Below are 20,026 nucleotides of genomic sequence, written 5' to 3'. Positions count from 1 at the left end.
AAAAATAATATTTAGTCACTCTTTGAGTACTGTGTGTTTAAAAATCACCACATATATGCTCTTAAATATTTAAAAAGTCAAATTTGTCAAAATAGAAACTTTTCCTTTAATAACACCTTTTCTGTACATTCATTCCCCTTCACAGTGGCTCTACATAAATCCACTGCAGTGACCCGGTCTAGTAGTTAGTGCAGCGCAGGAAGAAGCTGTTCCTCAGCACGCGGTTCAACCTGCTGGTCCTCAGGCTGTACTCGAACATGTACGGTCCACTGTAGATGTAAGAGAACCCTGAAAAAGAGAGGATCACTGTTACAACATGCTCATTCATTCAGGAGCTTCACTCATTCACATTCTGGCTGACAGGATAACCTGTTTATTTTATAAAAAAGGGCAGAGAGAGACTAGAAACATTAAAGAGAATTAAAAAACACAAGTTTTTTAAGACCCTGTAAAGTGAAATCCAAAATCAGTGTCTCAACACTCTAGATATGTTGGAATATGGCTGCTGTAAACATGTGAAAACACTGAGATCTACATATGACTGAATTCTGGATTTAGATAGTTAGAAAGTTTTACACCTCTTTCCTGGCTGGGTTTTATTTATTTTTATTCAGTACAATCTGTTATTAGCTGATTACATATTTTTTTGTTCATTATGAAGTAAATTTACCAAATCTATCAGCCACTGTGATCTATGGTCTTTAAAAACACCATCGCAGACAGATTTGAGACAGAAAACAGACTTTGTCTCTTCCCTGGCTCAAAGCCAGGCAGGTGCGCTTTGATCGTAAGGTCACCATCAGGTCAAGGGGCAGGCTAATAGCATGACTGCTTTCCTCCATTCAGAATGTAGGATTTTTTAAATCTGAGAGAATCGTGTTTCTTGTGAGCGGGCGTGGCTTCAGCTCATTCAACAGACACGCCCACACTAGATTGAACTGCCTCATTTTTTGTTTTTGAAGTTTAATTTCATAAACTTAGAGGTGTTTTATCCTACTGAAATTTGAACTTGAGGTTTATAAAACAGTTGCTGACCATACAAAAAACCTAAATACAGATTTGTTTTCACTTTATAGGATCTTTAAATTCTTCTTCTGTGTTAAGAGTATGGATAGTGAGCGCCCTCTATGGGCCAAAACCATCAGCTGAAACAGAAAAGCTCTACTGGCAGTTACAGTCCACTTTTTTGGCTTCACTTGAACTAGCAAACAACCAAAACTTTGGGGACATAGCGAGGCCCCACCAATCAGAAATGTCACTGTATTACTCTAGGATTGAGGGTAATGTAGTACTATTGCCCAAAATGCAGAATAAACCATGTTTTCCCTCAAAATGAGTTCGATACAGGCCTGCCCTTCCCTATACTCAGACCGTGCACTGCGCGTAGGGCCTCATCGCCTGTAGTGGGCATCACTTTCAGTGTTTTCTCTCTCTCTCTCTTCACAATGGGCTAGCGTTTGTATAATACATTTTATCAAGGTAATGCATAGAAAGCTGTGACCGCACATAAACATTTCCTGGATATCACATATTAGTAAATCAATGCTCAGGATATCTGTTTTTGGTGATCAGTGGTCAATTAGTCTATGTGAGCAGTGTCCAGACATTATTATGTCTAATAATTAAATCTGCGAGCATTAAGTAAATGATGTTGTGGCTGATAAGGGACAGAAGTAAGGAGGGAATTGGTGCATCTTATCCCCCTCCCCCTAATCTTCTCCATGACCTTTAAAAGGCTTTTTCAAAATTTAAATTAAAGGGTAGATGGACCTCAGCTGAAACTGGGGTTGTTTACAAAGACATTGGGGAATAAGGCGCAAAAACTATTGGGCCTTTACAGATTTAGTTTTCATTGCTCCTCACCTCTGTACTGGAAAGCTGCTGTCACCTTCCCGTTTAGGCCGGGGAAGGTCTCCTCCACCCTCTTGGGGGACCCTGGATCCATGCTCCCTCTGCTCTCATCATAACTAAACACAAACAGTACTTCAGTTTGGGTCAAAAGCTGGCTATCGTACATCAAATCATTCATATTTTCTTCATACATACCTGAAGTAATCGTAGCCCACAAAGAACAGAATCTTGCTAGTTTCAGCATCATAAAGAGCTGCGTCGATTTTCCTCACACATCTGGGGAAACCCATAGAGGTGATCTTTTTAGGATAGCCGCGCACAGGCTGGTAGGCATTAAAGGCCCACACCCTAGGACCTGAAGAAAGGAAAGATTTAAAAACATCGCATACCGAAACCAAAGTGGTGTCACACTGAAAGCTCAGGTAGAAGAAAAGAAAAGAAAACTAACCTTTGAAGAGAAAGATCATGTCAGACTGACGGCTTTCATAAGCAGCGTCAACGCTGGAGGGACCGTTGGGCCAGAAGTTTGAGATGAGGCTCTGCTGAGGGGTCAGGCTCTGAGGGTAGCTATGCCAGAAGAAGCTGAGGACGAACAACACAGCCAATAGGATTACAATCAGAGCAAAATGGATGGTTTCACTGGTTTTCCAGCTGCTGATACATCTCCTACCTGTCCTTGAAGAAGATCATCTCCCCTCTCAGGGTGGTGACAGCGTCCAACACCATGGTGGAATCACAGGCGTCAGGGGTGGTCGGGGCCTCAGGTTCAGGCTTAGCAGGCTTGTTGGGGTTTGGACCTAGAGGTTTAATTAAATAGAGAATTGGATTTTTGGTACATTTTTGTAGACTTGTGATATTAAAACAATGTCTGAGTACTCACCATAGAGAGACTGGATTCCTTTGACGTCGTCCTGGGGCAGCACGAAGGTGTCAGGGTTTCTGTAGCTGTACACGGGGTACATCAGAGCACCGGGGTCATTAGAGTGAGACAAACCCAGAGAGTGACCAAACTCATGGGCAGCCACCATGAAGAGGACGTAACCTGCAGCAGAAAACACCAGAGTTAAATTCATGAAGAGCTCCAGAGTAGATCAGAAACAGAAGAGACATGAGTCAAAAATTTATAAGAAACTATTCCATTCAATAATCTTCATATGGAGTAAATTTAATGACCACGCCTGTTCATTATTGAATTCAGGCATTGCAATCTCCCCAATAGCCACAGGTGTATTAAATCAAGCACCTAGCTATGCAGTCTCCACTGGCAAACATTTGTGATACCAAACGGGTTTTTCTGAAGAGCTCAGACTTCTAGCATGGAACTGTGATGGATGACACCTTTGCAATAAGACGGTTCATGGCATTTCATAAGTCAGCTGTAAGTGATATTATTAGAAAGTAGATGAGTTTAGGAACAACAGCAGCTCAGCCACAAAGTGGAGAACCATGTAAAATGGTGACTGCTCAGGCACATGGTATGAAAAAGTCACCAACGCTCTGCTGATTGCATAGTAGAGGAGTCCTGAACTTCCGTAGGCATTAATGTACATGGGCGTAGCACTGGGGGGAAAAATGGATCTGATTACCTGGGCCCACAGTATTGGGGGGGGGTCTTGAGAAGCCTGGAAGAAAAGGGTAATTATATTTTTTTGTTTCCCTTTTTCTTATTGGTGCCATTATTGAATTAAACTACATGTCAGTGGGCATGAAAAAGCATTTTTCTATTGTGGGGGTTAGAAAGCTAAAATTATATGTATTGCCTCATACTTTAGGGAGAGGCTAATAAGCATGTACTCTAATGCAGAGGTTACCAAATTCTTTTAGCCCTTGACCCCCAAAATAATGGTGATGAAGACCAGGGACCCCCACTGTCTCAAAGATTGGTTGTGGCATAATTGAATACAGCCATTGAAGAAATGTCATGTGCAGGACTTTTTAAACATTGCTTTGATTTCTGCATAAAGAACCAATTTATGCTTAAGTTTCTACATAAATGTGCACAATATACCATTTAAACACATTTGAAAATACTCTCTGTTTCCTGGAAGGCATCTTGCGACCCCCACTAAGTGTCTCATGACCCCCCAAGGGGTCCCGACCCTCACTTTGGGAACCACTGCTCCAAAGTGAAAGAAATTGATACAAGTAACTTAATTTAAACATAGCAAAAAAATATTGCTCATTAATACAGAGGAATTATAGTTCAAAAATACATTATAATTTATAGATATTGTTAAAAATCATCATCAAATTACCAAGATTATATTATAAACTTTTAAAGCACAACACCATCTGACCCCTTCTTCTATCACTGAACTTTTACCCCAAATCATAATTTAAGATCCCTAAGAGCCTCTATATTTGCCGTTCCCTAGTCCAGACTGGCAACCAAAGGTGAGCGGGTGTTTGCCGTTTGAGCCCTAAAGTCAGGAATTCCCCACCAGAGGACACAAGACTGTTGTTTCCTGTTTATAAATCCATGTTTATAGGAGTCCAATTTTGAATTAAGAATTCCATGTTATTTTGGGATCTATTTAATCTGTATTTACCCCATCCTTGTAATCTTTGCCATACTTCATCCAGTGTAATAGTCCTGTTGTTTTTTTTTCACTTTTCTTTTGATCTTTTTAAATTTTGATAAGCGCTATATAAATTAAGTTGTTATTATTATTATTATAAATTACAAACATTCAGATTTATTAAAAAAAAAAATAGCACAGTTTGAATCTGAAACAGGACAAACCATGTAACAGATCAAATAGAGCAGACAAAACCAGCATGTTTTAAAGAAGTTTTTTGACTTTCTGGCACATGTTTTGTTCCCTAAAACACATTTGTGCAAGATCCCCAGTTAAGAGCCACTGGTGAAGCTGGTAAAGCACACCTACTCTGGACTGGGGAGTGACAGATGACTTCTCTGTGTGTTCTTCTTACCACGGGTTGAGCGAAAGGTGAAGGTCTCATCGTCGTCAAAGTGAGCGTCTCCTCCGATGCCAGAGGACGGGGCGAAGGCGTGGGCCAGAGTGCCACCTGGGCCATCAAAGGGGTAATGGTCACCATGTGCTGTTAGAAAAAAATGATATCATGTCAAGTTATGCAAACCAAGCAGAAGAAAGGATGATCCTGATCTGATCACGGCTTGGTTTTCAGACTCTGTCATAAGCAGATATCAGACCAGAAATTAAAGGTAATTAAAGCTCATGTTAGTAAGAATAAACTCATTTTGGGTATTAAAGAGAGAAAAAAATTACACAAGACATGCATGTCTCAGAAGCTTCATTGCTACCATTTATCATGTTGATAGTGTACTAAGAACAAATTAAAACCACAAACTTGTGATTAGATAAACACAGACTTGGCCACAAAAATTAGGCTCAGTGAATGCTGCGAGTACCGGCATGCTGATGCTGGAAAGAGCCTTGTGTTTTTGTTTTCTCTAAGGATACACTTATGTAAGTGAAGATGTGGTTAATGCCTGTCATTAAAGGATAAATGTCACTCAAATATGAACAATAGGAAGTTCTATGGATGTTAGGCTTTAGGCGCTTTCAGACTTTCTCTTCAGTTTCTATGTTAAATACAAAATTTAAACATGGGCAAACTTAACATTGCATAAAGTTTTAAGAGGCATGCTTTAAAGCTACTTTTAGAAGGACTTGGTTTATTTTACTTTTTGATACGACTGATGAGCTGTTATTTTAGGAAAGCAAGAGTTTACTTGCATAGAATATGATGAGCCTTCCTCAGTAAGACTTGTAAATGCCTAAGAGTGAAACATGCACTGCACCAAAAACATGAAATCGTGAAGTGAAAATGGAGCTACTGTTTTTAACTGTTTTAGCTTTTTTATGCTCACAAAAGCCCTTCTAGGGACGGGTGTTGCAAATTAGCATCCGATTTAAAAACTATGATACTTGCATGGGATGCCTGTTCTCAGTTGTCTATGTTTACTGTATCTGTCCCTATAAAATAAACCTTAAATAAATGAAATAGTGCTTTTAAGTTTGACGGGTTGAACTCTTGTTGGCCACAGTACTACTATACTTAAGCAACTTTGAGATTGTAGATTTCTACTTGTTCTTAACACTGTTGGGGGTAACGTGTTACAAAGTAATCTGTTAGAATACTCGGATTATTGTTTTGCTCTAACCAGGGCCATCATTTACAAAGTAATCATGCTGTAATGAAGAAAGCTTTAAAAATCATCATTGTTCTTTAAGGACTCAAGCAACCAGACTCCTTTTGCATCTACTGAGCTTCTTTTCCAAAGAGGGCCTGTTTACATTTCGCATTTATGATGTGCTTCGGGCATTCTGATACCAAGAGACTGCACTGTAATACGTGTCCATTTATTACGTTTATATGTCTCAAGCGATTATCTGATTTCTGATCTCATGGCTCGATGCAAACAACAGCCCATGCATCATTTCTGTGGCTATCTTACCATGGCTTGGTATCCAGAAGTGGGCAACTGGTCTGGGGGCCAACTGTGGCCCTCCACTTCACTCAAGGGGGCTCCAATGTTAATTTCAGATACCAATTAATTATAAACTTGAAGATAATATGACAAAAGCTACCATGGGAACATGAAAATATGAAAAAATTTCTCCAACAATATTTGATGAGTGGTATACGTTTAGTTCTTTAAAAGACGTTAGTAGATATCGTTGGCAGAAATTGTTTCCATAAAAGCTTTTTTATATACAGCCATAGAAAAATGTACTTGTAAAAAATTAATATGCAGGCAAAATACAACAAAATTATGAGGAACAATCATTTTAACTGCACTGATAAGCCGCTTCAAATGTATTTAATCCTATGTTGATTTCATTTAATCAACAATCTTGAGTTTTAAAACATAAATGTTGGTATAAGAAAGCAACATAGTCTTCTTTTATTTCTATTATTAATAATCACAGTGGTTAAAATGAGAATTTATAACAATCAGGCCCTCTCGCATTGACATTAAAATTAATGTGGCCCTCTTGGTTACCAAAGTTATCCTCGCCTGCCCGACATGCTGTGTGATGTGAAACCACTGGCTATGAAAATAAGCTGAACTAGGGCTGCAAGCAGCACTGGAGGGCCCTCGAACCCCGGCGCAACTCGGGGTGGGGCACAACAACCACTGTGTGGCATTAGCGGGGTGTAGTCGAAGTCGTGCAATGTGCTGCAGCACAGAAAAAGAGACAAGGGCGATCCTTATTTGAGCGTCATTACGACAAATACAGAAATGACCCATTTGCACCTCTCCTATTGGTAGTAGAGGGCGCCATGATGAGCTTTTTGCAAAAAGCACAGGCCTAGGGTGAACATTGGATTTTTGGTGATTTTTTTTTTTAGCATGAAAAATCAGGTGTAAATGTTCACCTGACAGAAGGGGGCGCTGTGGCAAAAAGATGATATTGATGCATGGCTATTTTCAGGACCGATGTGCGATTATCCTTGTGAAGTTTGGTGATGATTGAAATAAAAACTAAAAAGTTTTAAAGCAATAATGGTGTAATGTCACAGCGAAAAATAGAGCAAAACGCAGAAAAGTTTGGGCACCGACAACGTGTTGTCTAGTTTCAGGGAATACCAGTCTTGAGTTCAGGAGATAAGTCCCCAACATGAAGCTCTGTAAAGTAGCATACTATCTGCATTAATCTAACAGAAAGTCCAAAAGAAGTCAGTTAGCTTGATACTAACACATGATGGAAAGCCCCATTTACGGGCTAATGAAAATAGCGTCAAATTTATTTAGTAACTACAAAAACAGAAAGTTAAATCAATACACAATGTCACAAGAAGTCCAGCCATATGTACAGGCATATGTTTCCAAACTTAATAAAAGTGAAGTTAAACTGCTAAGTCAAGCTGACTCCAGTCTGCCAGAGACTGCTTCTCTCTGGACTAAAACTGAACTGGTGGCTGTGAAAGGCCAAAGAAGTGAAATCTTAAAGGCACAGCTTAAATATATACAGAACTGGTATGACATTAAATGCCTTTAGAGGGCAGCACACTCTATATTCCAATAACTATATCTATTTTGTAAATGGCATATTGGATGGTAAAGGAGATTTCTTCATAAGTGAGTCTTTAATTTCACTATGTAGAGATGTAGGTACAAGTCATAAATAGAAATAAATGCACTTCCTTCATCAAAAAGGCCAAATCAGAATATTATCTGTCTGTCACCACTGAGAACCTCAATGATCCACAGAAATTCTGGAAAGTGATTAAGTCTCTGTCCGTGAATAAAAGCCCTCAGGCACTTCCCACATTTGTTTTCAACAATTCAGTCCCAATTTATGATAGAACTGAAGTCTTGAATTGTTTCAATGAGCATTTTATATCATCTGGTTCTTTGTTTGCTTCTGCAGGAACTTCCTTTGTGAATCCCTGCTCAGAATCTCCAATGTTTTCTGGAGACCCTTTTAATTTTGTACCTTTCACTGTCCAGGAAGTGCATAAAGCTCTAAAAACTTTAGATCACAGAAAACCCCCTGGACCAGATTTGATAGAGCCTTACTTTTTGAAGTTGGCAGCGGATTTTGTAGCAGAGCCACTTTCAATTCTTTTTAATTCCTCAATCAAGAACAAAGAAATTCCATCAGTTTGGAAATCAGCTTTTGTTCTCCCTTTACTAAAGGAGGTGATCCAGCTGTTCTAACCAATTACAGGCCAATATCAAATCTATGTGTTTTATCCAAAATCCTTGAATCTCTTGTTTGTGATCAGTTGAAAGCATTTCTATACTCTAATAACATCCTCTCTAAATTTCAATCAGGCTTCAGAAAAAAGCACAGTACTATTACCGCTACTATGAAGGTGATAAATGATATTCTTGTGGCTCTTGATAAGAAACAGTACTGTGCTTCACTTTTCCTTGATTTGTCAAAAGCTTTTGACACTGTCGATCATGCTGTTTTAAAAAACAGACTACTTTGCCTAGGACTGTCAGAAAATGCAGTTGCGTGGTTCTCAAATTATTTAAATAGCAAGATTCAATGCATTAAATATGAGGGTCTTTTTTCTAAATTTGTTGTCCACAAGGGGGTGCCACAGGGCTCTGTACTGGGGCCCCTCCTATTTATTATGACTTGGGTCAAAATGTCTCTGATGCTAAATTGCATTTTTATGTGGATGACACAGTTATTTACTGCTATGGATCATCTCTTGTTCAGGCCATTGAATTACTGCAGAAAGCTTTTGTTGCTGTTCAGCATTCACTTCTTCAGTTAAAACTAGCCCTTAACGCTGACAAGACTAAGCTAATGTTGTTTTCAAACTTTAAGAAGGTGCCTCAAACTATCCCAGTAGTGTCCACACTTGAGGGAAATGTCATAGAGGTGGTTCACAAATATAAATACCTTGGTGTCTTGATTGATGACTCCCTCAATTTTAAACCATACATAGAAAAACTTGTGAAGAAACTAAAACTTAAATTGGGGTTTTTCTTCCGTAATAAGCTGTGTTTTTCTTTTGAAGTAAAAAAGCACCTTGTCACTGCCACATTTTTATCAGTGCTAGATGATGGAGATCTCTTTTATATGAATTATTCTTCTTCATGTCTTCAAATGGTTGACACTGTATATCATGCTTCTCTGAGGTTTATTACCAACTGCAGAGCCATGACGCATCACTGTGAACTTTACTCCCGAGTGGGATGGCCTTCTCTGTCCACTAGGAGGCAGGGGCATTGGTACACCTTTATTTACAAGGCCATGCTTGGATTACTGCCTCCCTACATTTGCACTTTAATCTCACAGAGAAGTGTTGACTCTTACTCTTTGCGATCAAATGGTCAGCTGTTGCTCTCTGTTCCTTATGCCCGCACAGAACTGGGAAAGAAAGCCTTTGTTTACTCAGCTCCTTTTGCTTGGAACATGTTGCAGAGAGACTGGAAACTGTCTGAGTTCTTAACCTTACATGCTTTTAAAGCTAAGCTAAAAGCATTGGAGAGTGCCTCGATAATGTGCACGTGTTTTTCATAATCTTTGATTCCTCATTATGTTGTAATGTTGTTTTAATTGTGTTTGTATGTTGTAACTGTATGTTGAACTTCGCTGCCTCTTGGCCAGGACTCCCTTGAAAAAGAGGTTTTTAATCTCAATGGGATTCTCCTGGTTAAATAAAGCCTGAATAAAATTGTTGTGCACAGCTGTTTTTCTCAATACATGGTGGCCAGAAATGTAGCAAAAATCTAAAACATAATTTACATGCTTTGCCCTTGTATTACATCTGATAAGTGGTTAATGAATTGACCTATGGCTAAGTCCCGCCCTCAAACGCGATGAGCCAATATCAGTGCGTATACCACTCCAATACACTCGGACATCGGCTGCCTGGACGTCCATTGAAATGAATGGGAGAAAGTCCTTTTTCGTCCGGTTTTATGAGGTTTTTTTGAGATTTTTAAGTTTAAAAATGGTCAAACGGTGTTCATGGGGTACATGCGACTCCAACACAAGGTATCCTGAAAGGCTGGGCGCCAGAGTGTATTTTTATCCTTTCCTAAGCCACATCTAAACTGAGAAAAGTGTCTTCTCTAAGGTAAGCCAACATCGTATTTGAGGCAACATATTGTCACTTTGCTGGAAAGAAATATAAAGTTATCTTTAACATCTCTAACATTAGCTAAAGTTAGCCTAACGTTAGCTCCTAGCTGCGTTGTTCGTTGTGTCACGTTGTTTGTAGGGAGTTCATTGGCATTTTTTGTTCTAGTTTTTGTGCTTTGGTAATCGTACATCATTGTTAGCTGTTGTCCAAAGGGCTCTAGTTAAACTAACATCAACTTCTGGAGCTTAGCTTCATTAACTTCTCTGTAATAGCTGAGATATCAAAGGTTGGCAAACGTTATGCTAAATGAGTCAATGTAAATATACTATAGCACCAAACTAATGGATAGACACTCAGGGTAAAGATGGTAAAAAGGCTGTTATATTTTTGTCATATTCTGTACCAAAAACCTTAATTTCAGTGGCACTTTGATCCTCTATCTTGTGGTCTGCGATTGTGATGGCAATGAGATGCGGTTTATCACGTTTGCACTGGGACCTGTGAATTTGGGCTTGTAACTGAAGCTTTTTGGCGACCTTCTCGACAATAAAATGATTAATATTATCCCTCCAATGCGTAGTTTAGACCCTTTTGGTGACTTCTAGATGATATGTGATCTTTCTGTCTCCAAAAATCATCAATGGCCCCCTGTGAAATGTCTCCTACTGTGACAACTGCAATAGTGCCTGTCACTAAATGTTCATTGTTTGTCCAAGTGAGTGGAGGGGGCGTGGCTTAGCCATAGGTCAATTGGACGATTAACTGGACCATGTTTGTTTAATTTATGTCTTCAAAGAATAGAATCTCCCATTCAAACCATTTTCAAACATCCTGGAGGGATGTGTTTGATGGTTCCCTAATGTGGCTGAAATGTTTAAATGTTATCTAGAATTAATCTTGCTCTGCTTCTTTATGGCCTTTCAAGTTATCTAACCAAGTACTCACAACAAGGACATTGTGGAAATTCAGGAAATTAACTGATGGTGACAGTTGTAGATTTTGCTGAGTAGGAAAAGACATTTTTTGTGAGAAAAAAAACACTGATGAATGAATAATTAAATAAATAACGCAATGAATAATTAAATACATGACATGTCAGTGTTGGGATCAAATATTGCGGTGTTTGTATCTAAATCTGAGCTTGATTGGTTGAAGTCAGTGATAGGAAGAAATAACTATGACCTTGATTATATATGTGAAATTTGAAGGTAATTAGATGTTCAGTATGAGACCTACACATACTTCCTGTCAAGTTGACAAAATATTGAAATGCTTGCTGTCTCCAGTGAGACATCCTTCAAAAAAATGCCTCCATTGTGAAAAAAATATTAAGGTTGTATATCCAAGCTTTAAAAGTAATGTACAGCAAGAGGATTAAAGATATGACTCATTGGTGTTACTTACTATTGTGTATTGGTGTTATTCCTAAAGGTGGTGCTATGATGACTTTTTTTGTATGTAGGTGAGTTCAGTGTAGCACTGCTGTCTTGCTAGAGAATTTTGAAGAACATAGAATGAAGTTTGAAAAAAGTTAGAGGGTGTTTGATTCATTTGGCCCCATCAAAAATGTCTTATTGTGAAATTGCGATGAAGCTGGTTGACTTCCTGTTGGGATTTGGGCATGGGTCCAAGAGGCTTTTTTGTAGGTCTGATAATGACCTATAAGCACACAAAAATTCAGAAGCCTGGGTTGAATGGTGTGCTGGGGCTGATTTTTTTGGGTGACAACAAAGACAAAATCAGTGGACATATAACCCATGTTTTTTGCTTCCTGTTGTCAGTAGGGGGCACAATGATTATATTTTAGTATGTAGGAATGTTCAATGACTCACTGTTGTCTTGCTAGAGAATTTTACAAAACTAAGATGAAGTTTTTAAAAAGTAAGCAGAGGTAAAAGTCATTTGGCACCTTAAAAAAACATCTTATTGTGTAATTACAATGAAGCTGGTGGACATCCTGTTGGGATTTTAGCATGGGTCGAAATGGCTTTTTTGTTGCTCTGATGATGATCCATAAGCACAGCGAAAATCATAGGCCTAGGATGAATGGTGTTTTTTTGGTGATTTTTTTTGTGGAAACCCATAAAACAGTCATGAAACATTAATGGTGTAAATGTTCACCTGGCAGAAGGGGGCGCTGTGACAAAAAGATGATATTAATGCATGGTTGTATTCAGGACCAGTGTGTGATTATCCCTGTGAAGTTTGATGATGATTGAAATAAATACTAAAACGATAAGGCAATAATGGTGTAATTTCACAGCGAAAAATAGAGCGGAACACATTGGGCACCAATAACGTCAGCACCCTATAGTGAAAACTCACGCGGAGTACAACTTGGGGTGTGAAGCTTCTCTAGTTTTACTGAAAAAAAATCTGGAGTCAGTCAGATAAAATCCCTCGGTTGAGTTCTTTCAAATAAGACCCCTAAATTTACGAAAAGCAAATGTAAAAAATCAAAATGGCCTACTTCCTGTTTAATTTATGATATGGGTCCAAGAGGCTTTTTTGTAGGTCTGACGATGACCTATATGCACACTGACATTCATAAGCCTGCGTTGAACCAGCTGAGGGGGCTGAATATTTTAAATATTTTAGGGGGCGCCATTGAGCTAATAGGCCACGCCCACCATAAAAACATCCCATCAATTATCTCAGCATGCTCATGGCAATGTTTTCACCAAGTTTTGTTGCTTAACACATATCACAAGTCCCTGAGAATTCTGCTTCCTGTTTCATCCAATGAAGCTAGTGTACTTCCTGTTGGGATTCCAGCATGGGTCCGGATAGCTTTTTTGTAGGTCTGATGATGATGTATATGCAAACCGAAATTAGGCCTCCATAGGCCTGGGATGAACCAGCTGGGTTTGCTGAATTTTTCAATATTTGTAGGGGGCGCCATTGAGCCAATAGGCCACACCCACCAGCAAACATCAATAAATCATCTCAGCATGCCTAAGAGAATTTTTTCACCAAGTTTTTTTACTTTATGAGTATCACAAGCCCCTAAAAATTGTACTTCCTGTTTCATGGTGAACAAAAAATCCCCAGGGCACGCCTTTTTGCGTAAAATTTTTTCCATTGCATATGTGTAAGGACAACTCCTTGGTAACAATCTGAGGGAATTTCAGCATGATTCGGCCAACCATTAGGAACTGGAATGTGAAAGTTACTTTTTCTTACCATAGGGGGCGCTATAAGATTTCTTAAAATTTCAAAATATGAATGTGTTCTAGCCTGGACTGTTATAAAGCACATGAAATTTGTGTAAGATATAACAATGTTTTCCAGAGTTATGACTGTTAAACCATTTTGGGAGAGAGAAAAAAAAACGGAGATGAAGCTGGTGGACTTCCTGTTGGGATTTTGGCATGGGTCTAAGAGGCTTTTTGTAGGTGGGATCACGATGCATGTGCAGACCCAAGATCATTTCCCTGAGTTCAAAGGTGTATTTTTGGTGAATTTTTAAAGTGAGAAAAGTGGAAAAAGTGCCAAATTCTATATTGTGATGTCATAAGGGGGCCGAGTTATTGATTTCTGATGTTGGTGCATGATTTGATAGAGCCTCTATGGGTGATCATATGTGAGAAGTTTGGTGATGATTGGTGTAAGCACTTAAAAGTTATGGACAATAATTGTTTTTACACCATTTTTTTGGAGAAAAATAGTGAAAAAAGTGCTCGTCAAAGTTTGGCGGCTCATAACGGCCATGCAACCTGATGAAAACTCACCAAGAGCACAACTTGAGGTGTCCATCTTGTCTAGTTTCAGGAGAAAGCACTCTGGAGTCAATCGGATAAGTCCCCTCAAACTTGTTTGTTCAAATGCGAGGACTGTAAATTGACCAAAAAAGGGCCAAAATTGGACACTTTTCCTTGATGATGTTACTTCCTGTGCATTTTAGAGTATGGTCCCAAGAGGATTTTTTGTTTGTCTAGTCATGATACACATGTGTACCGATTTTTATACATGTCACACAAACTTGTGGGTGGGGCTCCTGAATACCAGGTTTTGGGGCCCCTGAGGGGCCAATTTTCAAGTGAAATGAATGCAACCACCGGAATACAAATTTTTTCACCAGGATCTAACAAGCCATCAAATTTGGCGAGTTTTTGAGCATGTTAAGGCCTCCAAAATACCATTTGTTTTGAGAGAAAAATAATAACGGATGCCTACAATTTCAATAGGGTCCTTGCCAACCAAGGTAGGTGCTCGAGCCCTAAATAGCCACCAGCTAAGAGGTAGATGGCACGTCTTTAACAACTTTTCTCTGCCATTTTATCATAAAAAGGCTTCCAAAGGACACAATGATGTATTTAGTGAGTAAGTCTTGTGTGGTACTGGTTAGATTGACTCAGTTCAACATGAAAAGCTACAACAGAGTTGTGATGTGCTGTTTGCAAATGTCTGCTCTAAAGCTGGCTCCACTTGTGAGTGATGGGAGATAGCCCCCATTTGAGAGCAGGTGTTCTTTTTCTGGATTTTGTTGCTGATTTAAAGATATCAAAACAGCAAAAAGTACTGAACGATGAGTTGTTTGGGAGCCAAGAGACTGGCTCCATGTCTAAAAAGAGCCGCACTTCTCGTCAGTACCAGTGAAGCTGAATGGACATAAATAAAGACATGCATTCTGTTTAGCTGTGAGTACCCCAGATTACATCAGCTGACAGGCGTACCTGTATGCATGCTAGTGAATGTTGTGTCAACACAAACAATCCAATCGGGAAGAAGGATCTCAGACCACCTCTGTATGCAGTCTGAGCAAAATATTCTCTGCCAGGAAGCCCCATGAAAATACATCACACTGGGCCCCATTATCATAACCCAGATCAACCCTAAACAACAGGACTCTGAAACCATAAGAGTCTAGAAAATGTTGACAGCTTCTCTAAATGTAAATGTTGCTGGTGTTTAGCCGATGCACTGGAGTTTGTCTGCATTTTGCTAATTAAACATGACATATGCCTTATTATTGGACACAAAGGAGTTCTATTTTTGTTTCTTACTTAATATGTTCAATGAAATCATGAACAAGACCTTTAAACATCCTGAAGAGAATATAACTCTGAAAATAAGAGGAAGTAGCATTGGACTCACATCTGCGGCCAAAGGAGATCATGATGTCTGCGGTGCCGCTGTGGATCTTTGTGAACCTCAGAAGAGTGACCCTTGCCCAAACATCCAGGGCTTTCTGGATAGAGTCATCGATCTCTGCTACAGACATGTCAGGGGTGTAGTTCTCTATCCTTGAGGAGGGAAAAAGGTGGGAATAATATTGGATAAATATGTGAGTAAAAAATAAATAATATAGGGCTTTCAATCATGATTAACAGAGATCCATCATTAGTGCATGAATAATTCTAAATCACAATTACTCCCATGCTTTATTGTCCCTTTCAGCACATTTTAGTTAAGCCACGTCAGAGTCTCTCTGCAGCCACAGCAACGCAAAATAAGCCCACCTCTGCTCTTTAATGTCTCATTTCTAGGAATGCACAAATACCAGTAAGGGGTATAGGTGCAGATACCAGGCCTAAGTACTCTTATTAGTACTTGTACTCATAAAAAACAGCAGCTACTGTACCTAGTATCATTTAAAGCCTCTCATTATGTGAATATAGAGTCAAATTTGGAGCCATGTCTGCAGTTAGATGATATTTTAACATAACTTTATTTTAATATATTATATATTATATACACATATTACATATTATTTTAACATAAAAGTAGAAGAGAATGAACAACTATGTACTGATGAATTATCAGGATGAAGGGTGAAGAACATCTGATAAAAATATAATCAACTTTCAGAATAATTTTAAAAAGTTATAATATTATTAAGTACTCATTTGTGCACTCAGTATCAGTGACTATCCTAATGTAGTTGTACTCTGTAAAAGTTGGTGGTATTTATGCATCCCTACTCATTTCACTTAAAAACCTGGCATTAGCTTTCACCTTTTCACTGTTCCCTTTATTCTTTAAGATTGTCCTTTTTCCGTGATTAAGGTCATGCTATAATCTTTGATCTACCTATTAAAGCAGCTCTGTATCCAAACAGGAAGTCAGTCCCCCTTGGTTCAGTGTGAGGGTTAGCTGCTGTTTTGAAATTAGTCTTCAGATTAAAATCTTCTTTAACTTTAGTCACATCTGACAAATTTTTACTCAATGTTTTAGCCCAGTTTTAGTTGACAAAAACTCAAAATATTTCAGACCTGTTCTAGTTTAAAATAAATTCCTTATTCTGCTCACAAGTTAATTCTCTTTGCACTGCTTTAATCAGCCAAATTGTAAAATCTACGTAACTTAAAAAACCTATTTAATGAGCAATCAATACTTCAATTGATTTAAAAACACAATGACACTGACGGACAGGGATTAAAAAAAGGCGCACTTTTATCTGTCGTTATTGGGTTTTTTTGTTGTTGTTTTTCTTTAAATTAGTGGAAAAATGAACCATTCTGATTGGTCCTGTTAGAATTTTGCACTGTTCTCTTATTGGCAGAAGGACAAAGAGAGCATTAGTTCGTCTTAAATGGTCATTGACCCAAAGTTTATTAAGGATTACATATAAAGTTTACCCATCTGTGTGTCCCAGTGAGCTCTCAGAGCAGAGAGGTCCTGACCCTCGATAAGTGTGTCTTTTGATTTTCAGGGGCGGATCCTCCTCCACTTCCTGACAAGGAGGAGTCCTGTGAATCACGTCACTTCCCAGTCCAGTCTGGCCTCCTCAGTGTGTAACAAAGAGTGGTCTCACTAACGTTAACCTTAGCTGTCATCATCACTGTATACAAAAGAGCCACTCACTTGTAGCAGAGAAAAATATTAACTATATCTTAAAGTACAATGTATCATCTTGTAATATCTCACAGTCCAAAAGGCCATTGTGGCATTTGCCAAAATTCTAGATGGTCCATCACTGTACACCAGTGGTCATCAATTGGTATATTGGTTTTAAAAAGCGGCAGAAATCTTTGCATCTGCTTATAGCAAAATATGCTGATAAAGTCGTGTATCCCCAATAAAATGATTGTATTAAATCAGATCCAAGGAGGGCCCTTTAATTGAGTCACTGAGGGGCCAGCACTAACATTAAGGCTTGTTTAAGTCTCCTTAACTGGGCTTTTATCACCACGGATATGGTTTGGCTAGTCTCAGTCTCGTCTTCCTCTTGGAGAAAAGTTTGTGCACAAACATTTTTAGTCATAGCTTTTGTCAAAGAAAACAGCACAGCCCTAAGACAGTAAAAAAAAAACCAAAATGATCCAAAAACGTAAAAAGTGGAGTTCTCAAATGCAATGAAAGGATGCAAAAATCCTGATAAAGCTTTTAATTATTTGGCAGCTCTAGAATAAATCCTTTCTCTCTTTAGGTCACTCACCTGTATGTGAGGCTGGTTGTCTGCCACTTCAGGTGGCTTCCAAAGGTGGAGAATCGGCCAATGTTGGTATCAGGGACACCACAGCGGGGCTTCTTCATCAAGGCCAAGGTGTCTGCATCGAGGGACCCGGTGATCTGAAGACCAAAGAATCTCTGCATCTCACTCAGCTTTCTTGCCACAGGGTTGATTCCTTGTCTGCCAGGTGGACCTCTCTCCTCTGTCAGGTTGAAGAAATTCTTCAGGTAGCTCTGTAAAATAAAATAAGAATTTAATACTCATTATGTTAAGGAGCAAAGAAATGTGATAATGCTAGTTTAAATGCTACATCAAAGCAAAGACACATACCTCTGCAAAGTTTTCATCCTGCACAGTGACTGGTGATGCTGGAGCACAGTGAGCTGTGAGAGCCAGGCTCAGGATGATGCAAACACAGTAAGACCTCATGCTTCCTGTTCGGAGATACCATCTACTCAGGTTTGTGACTCAATGCTTCCTTATACAGATGACAAGAAAGATAAGGTTGCTCTGACAGTAACCCCCAGTAATCCCCCAAACAAGATGTAATTATGACAAGGTGGCACAAAGCATATCGATACTAGAGGGACAGATTTAGACCTAAATAAGGGATGAGGAAATGTATTTCTGTAGGTCAGTTTTATTTAACATATTCAGCTCTAAACTCAGGCAGATTCCCCGATTTTGTGTTTAAAAAGATTGTTTATTGTGTCATAGTTGTACAGTTCTGTTCCTGCATGACTAGCTTTCAAAGAAATTAAACTTTAAAATGTGTTGTTCATGTGATATTCTGATATTAAAGACATTTTGTCTTGAATTCACGTCTCTCCTCACCATCTCTCCTCAGTGGCCCTCAGGCTGCTCCTGCTTCTGCTGACAAGATAGTGATGTTCCCTGTGAGTGAAAACCTACATGCTCTGTCATGTCTGAACACGGCTTAATGACATGTTGTGGAGGATCTGGAGATGTCATAGATTGCTCAGCATGCTCTATAAGTTTACTCACCATCAAAAGAAGCAATAAAAAAGTAAGAATGTCATTTATGGCTATGAGTCTGTGGCAAGCTACAGCGAGTGGGGAAGGATTAATACAATTTTTAAAGTTATTTTAAAGTTATCCAATCAAGTTAGATTTTTTTTTTTAGTTGCCAGACAACACCACCCTGGGAGTTTCACCCAGAGGATTATTTCCCTTCCAGACAAGACACACAGGTTCGTTATACTCAAGGCTGTGAGACGTGGTTCAGGTTATTACAAAGTCAACTTTGTTTTATAATCAATTTTTAAAAGTCAGTTTAAAACACCATTCACACAAGGGAAGGCTGGGGAAGGACCTTATCAGGTGCTGAGGCTTACCAGATGGATAGGGGGCTAGTGAAGGGGGGAAGGATCATCAAAAACAAACCAAAAATCACCCAGGCGCACGTGACAGAAACACAGTAGTGAAGCAACCAAAGTCCCAGGGAACACAGCACACGGGAGAGGAGGGGATACCGCCACCCAGATCACCAGCACCACCACCACCAGCGGGCCTCAGCAACAGAAAAGGAATAAAACAATTAGTGGGGGGCAAAACAATCAAGCAAATAAACAATTAACAAAAATATACTAATAATTGGCGGGTCACCAATTAAGTAAACTATACAAATAACCTGCCCAAATAAAGCAAAAAACAAACAACTTAAGTTCAAACAAAGGGTCTACACACCCAAAGGAAAACCCACAAACTACCCCAAATCAAGTAAAGAACTAAGGAATGAGTAGTATAACTAAATCAAATATTCATACACAACAACAAGGATTAACTCATACAAATTAATCTAAACAAAAAGGATTAACTCATACAAATTAAACTAAACAAAAGGGATTAACTCATACAAATTAATCTAAACAAAAGGGATTAACTTATACAAATTAATCTAAACAAAAGGTATTAACTCATACAAATTAATCTAAACAAAAAGGGATTAACTCATACAAATTAATCTAAACCAAAAGGATTAACTCATACAAATTAATCTTAACAAAAGGGATTAACTCATACAAATTAATCTAAACAAAAGGTATTAACTCATACAAATTAATCTAAACCAAAAGGATTAACTCATACAAATTAATCTTAACAAAAGGGATTAACTCATACAAATTAATCTAAACAAAAAGGGATTAACTCATACAAATTAATCTAAACAAAAGTGATTAATACAAACTAATCTAAACAAAAGGGATTAACTCA

General features: G+C 38.7%; 1 protein-coding gene across 1 annotated transcript; it reads right to left on the bottom strand.

Moving 5' to 3' along the window:
• Positions 1 to 178: 178 nt before the first annotated feature.
• Positions 179 to 18,220, bottom strand: LOC121518501 (collagenase 3-like). The gene is made up of 10 exons (XM_041800840.1): positions 18,122 to 18,220; positions 17,777 to 18,024; positions 15,493 to 15,641; positions 4,786 to 4,914; positions 2,732 to 2,893; positions 2,522 to 2,648; positions 2,300 to 2,433; positions 2,047 to 2,206; positions 1,864 to 1,967; positions 179 to 288 (listed from the first exon to the last, which is right to left on the bottom strand). Exons 1-10 carry the CDS (start codon positions 18,218 to 18,220, stop codon positions 179 to 181), a joined length of 1,422 nt encoding a protein of 473 aa, XP_041656774.1.
• Between the last annotated feature and the right edge of the window lie 1,806 nt (positions 18,221 to 20,026).

Source organism: Cheilinus undulatus, linkage group 12 (assembly GCF_018320785.1).
Source record: "Cheilinus undulatus linkage group 12, ASM1832078v1, whole genome shotgun sequence".
In the NCBI taxonomy this organism is placed as follows: Eukaryota; Metazoa; Chordata; class Actinopteri; order Labriformes; family Labridae; genus Cheilinus; species Cheilinus undulatus.
This window is presented reverse-complemented; position numbering and strand designations above follow the sequence as displayed.

What these genes read in the sequence shown, in the direction of transcription:
- LOC121518501 (XM_041800840.1), bottom strand. Translation starts at nt 18,220, where the DNA reads ATGAGGTCTTACTGTGTTTGCATCATCCTGAGCCTGGCTCTCACAGCT. An exon ending in ATGATCTTCTTCAAGGACAG is followed by an intron (nt 2,434 to 2,521) that starts GTAGGAGATGTA and finishes GTTCGTCCTCAG; the next exon opens with CTTCTTCTGGCATAGCTACC. An exon ending in AGCAGCTTTCCAGTACAGAG is followed by an intron (nt 289 to 1,863) that starts GTGAGGAGCAAT and finishes TCTCTTTTTCAG; the next exon opens with GGTTCTCTTACATCTACAGT.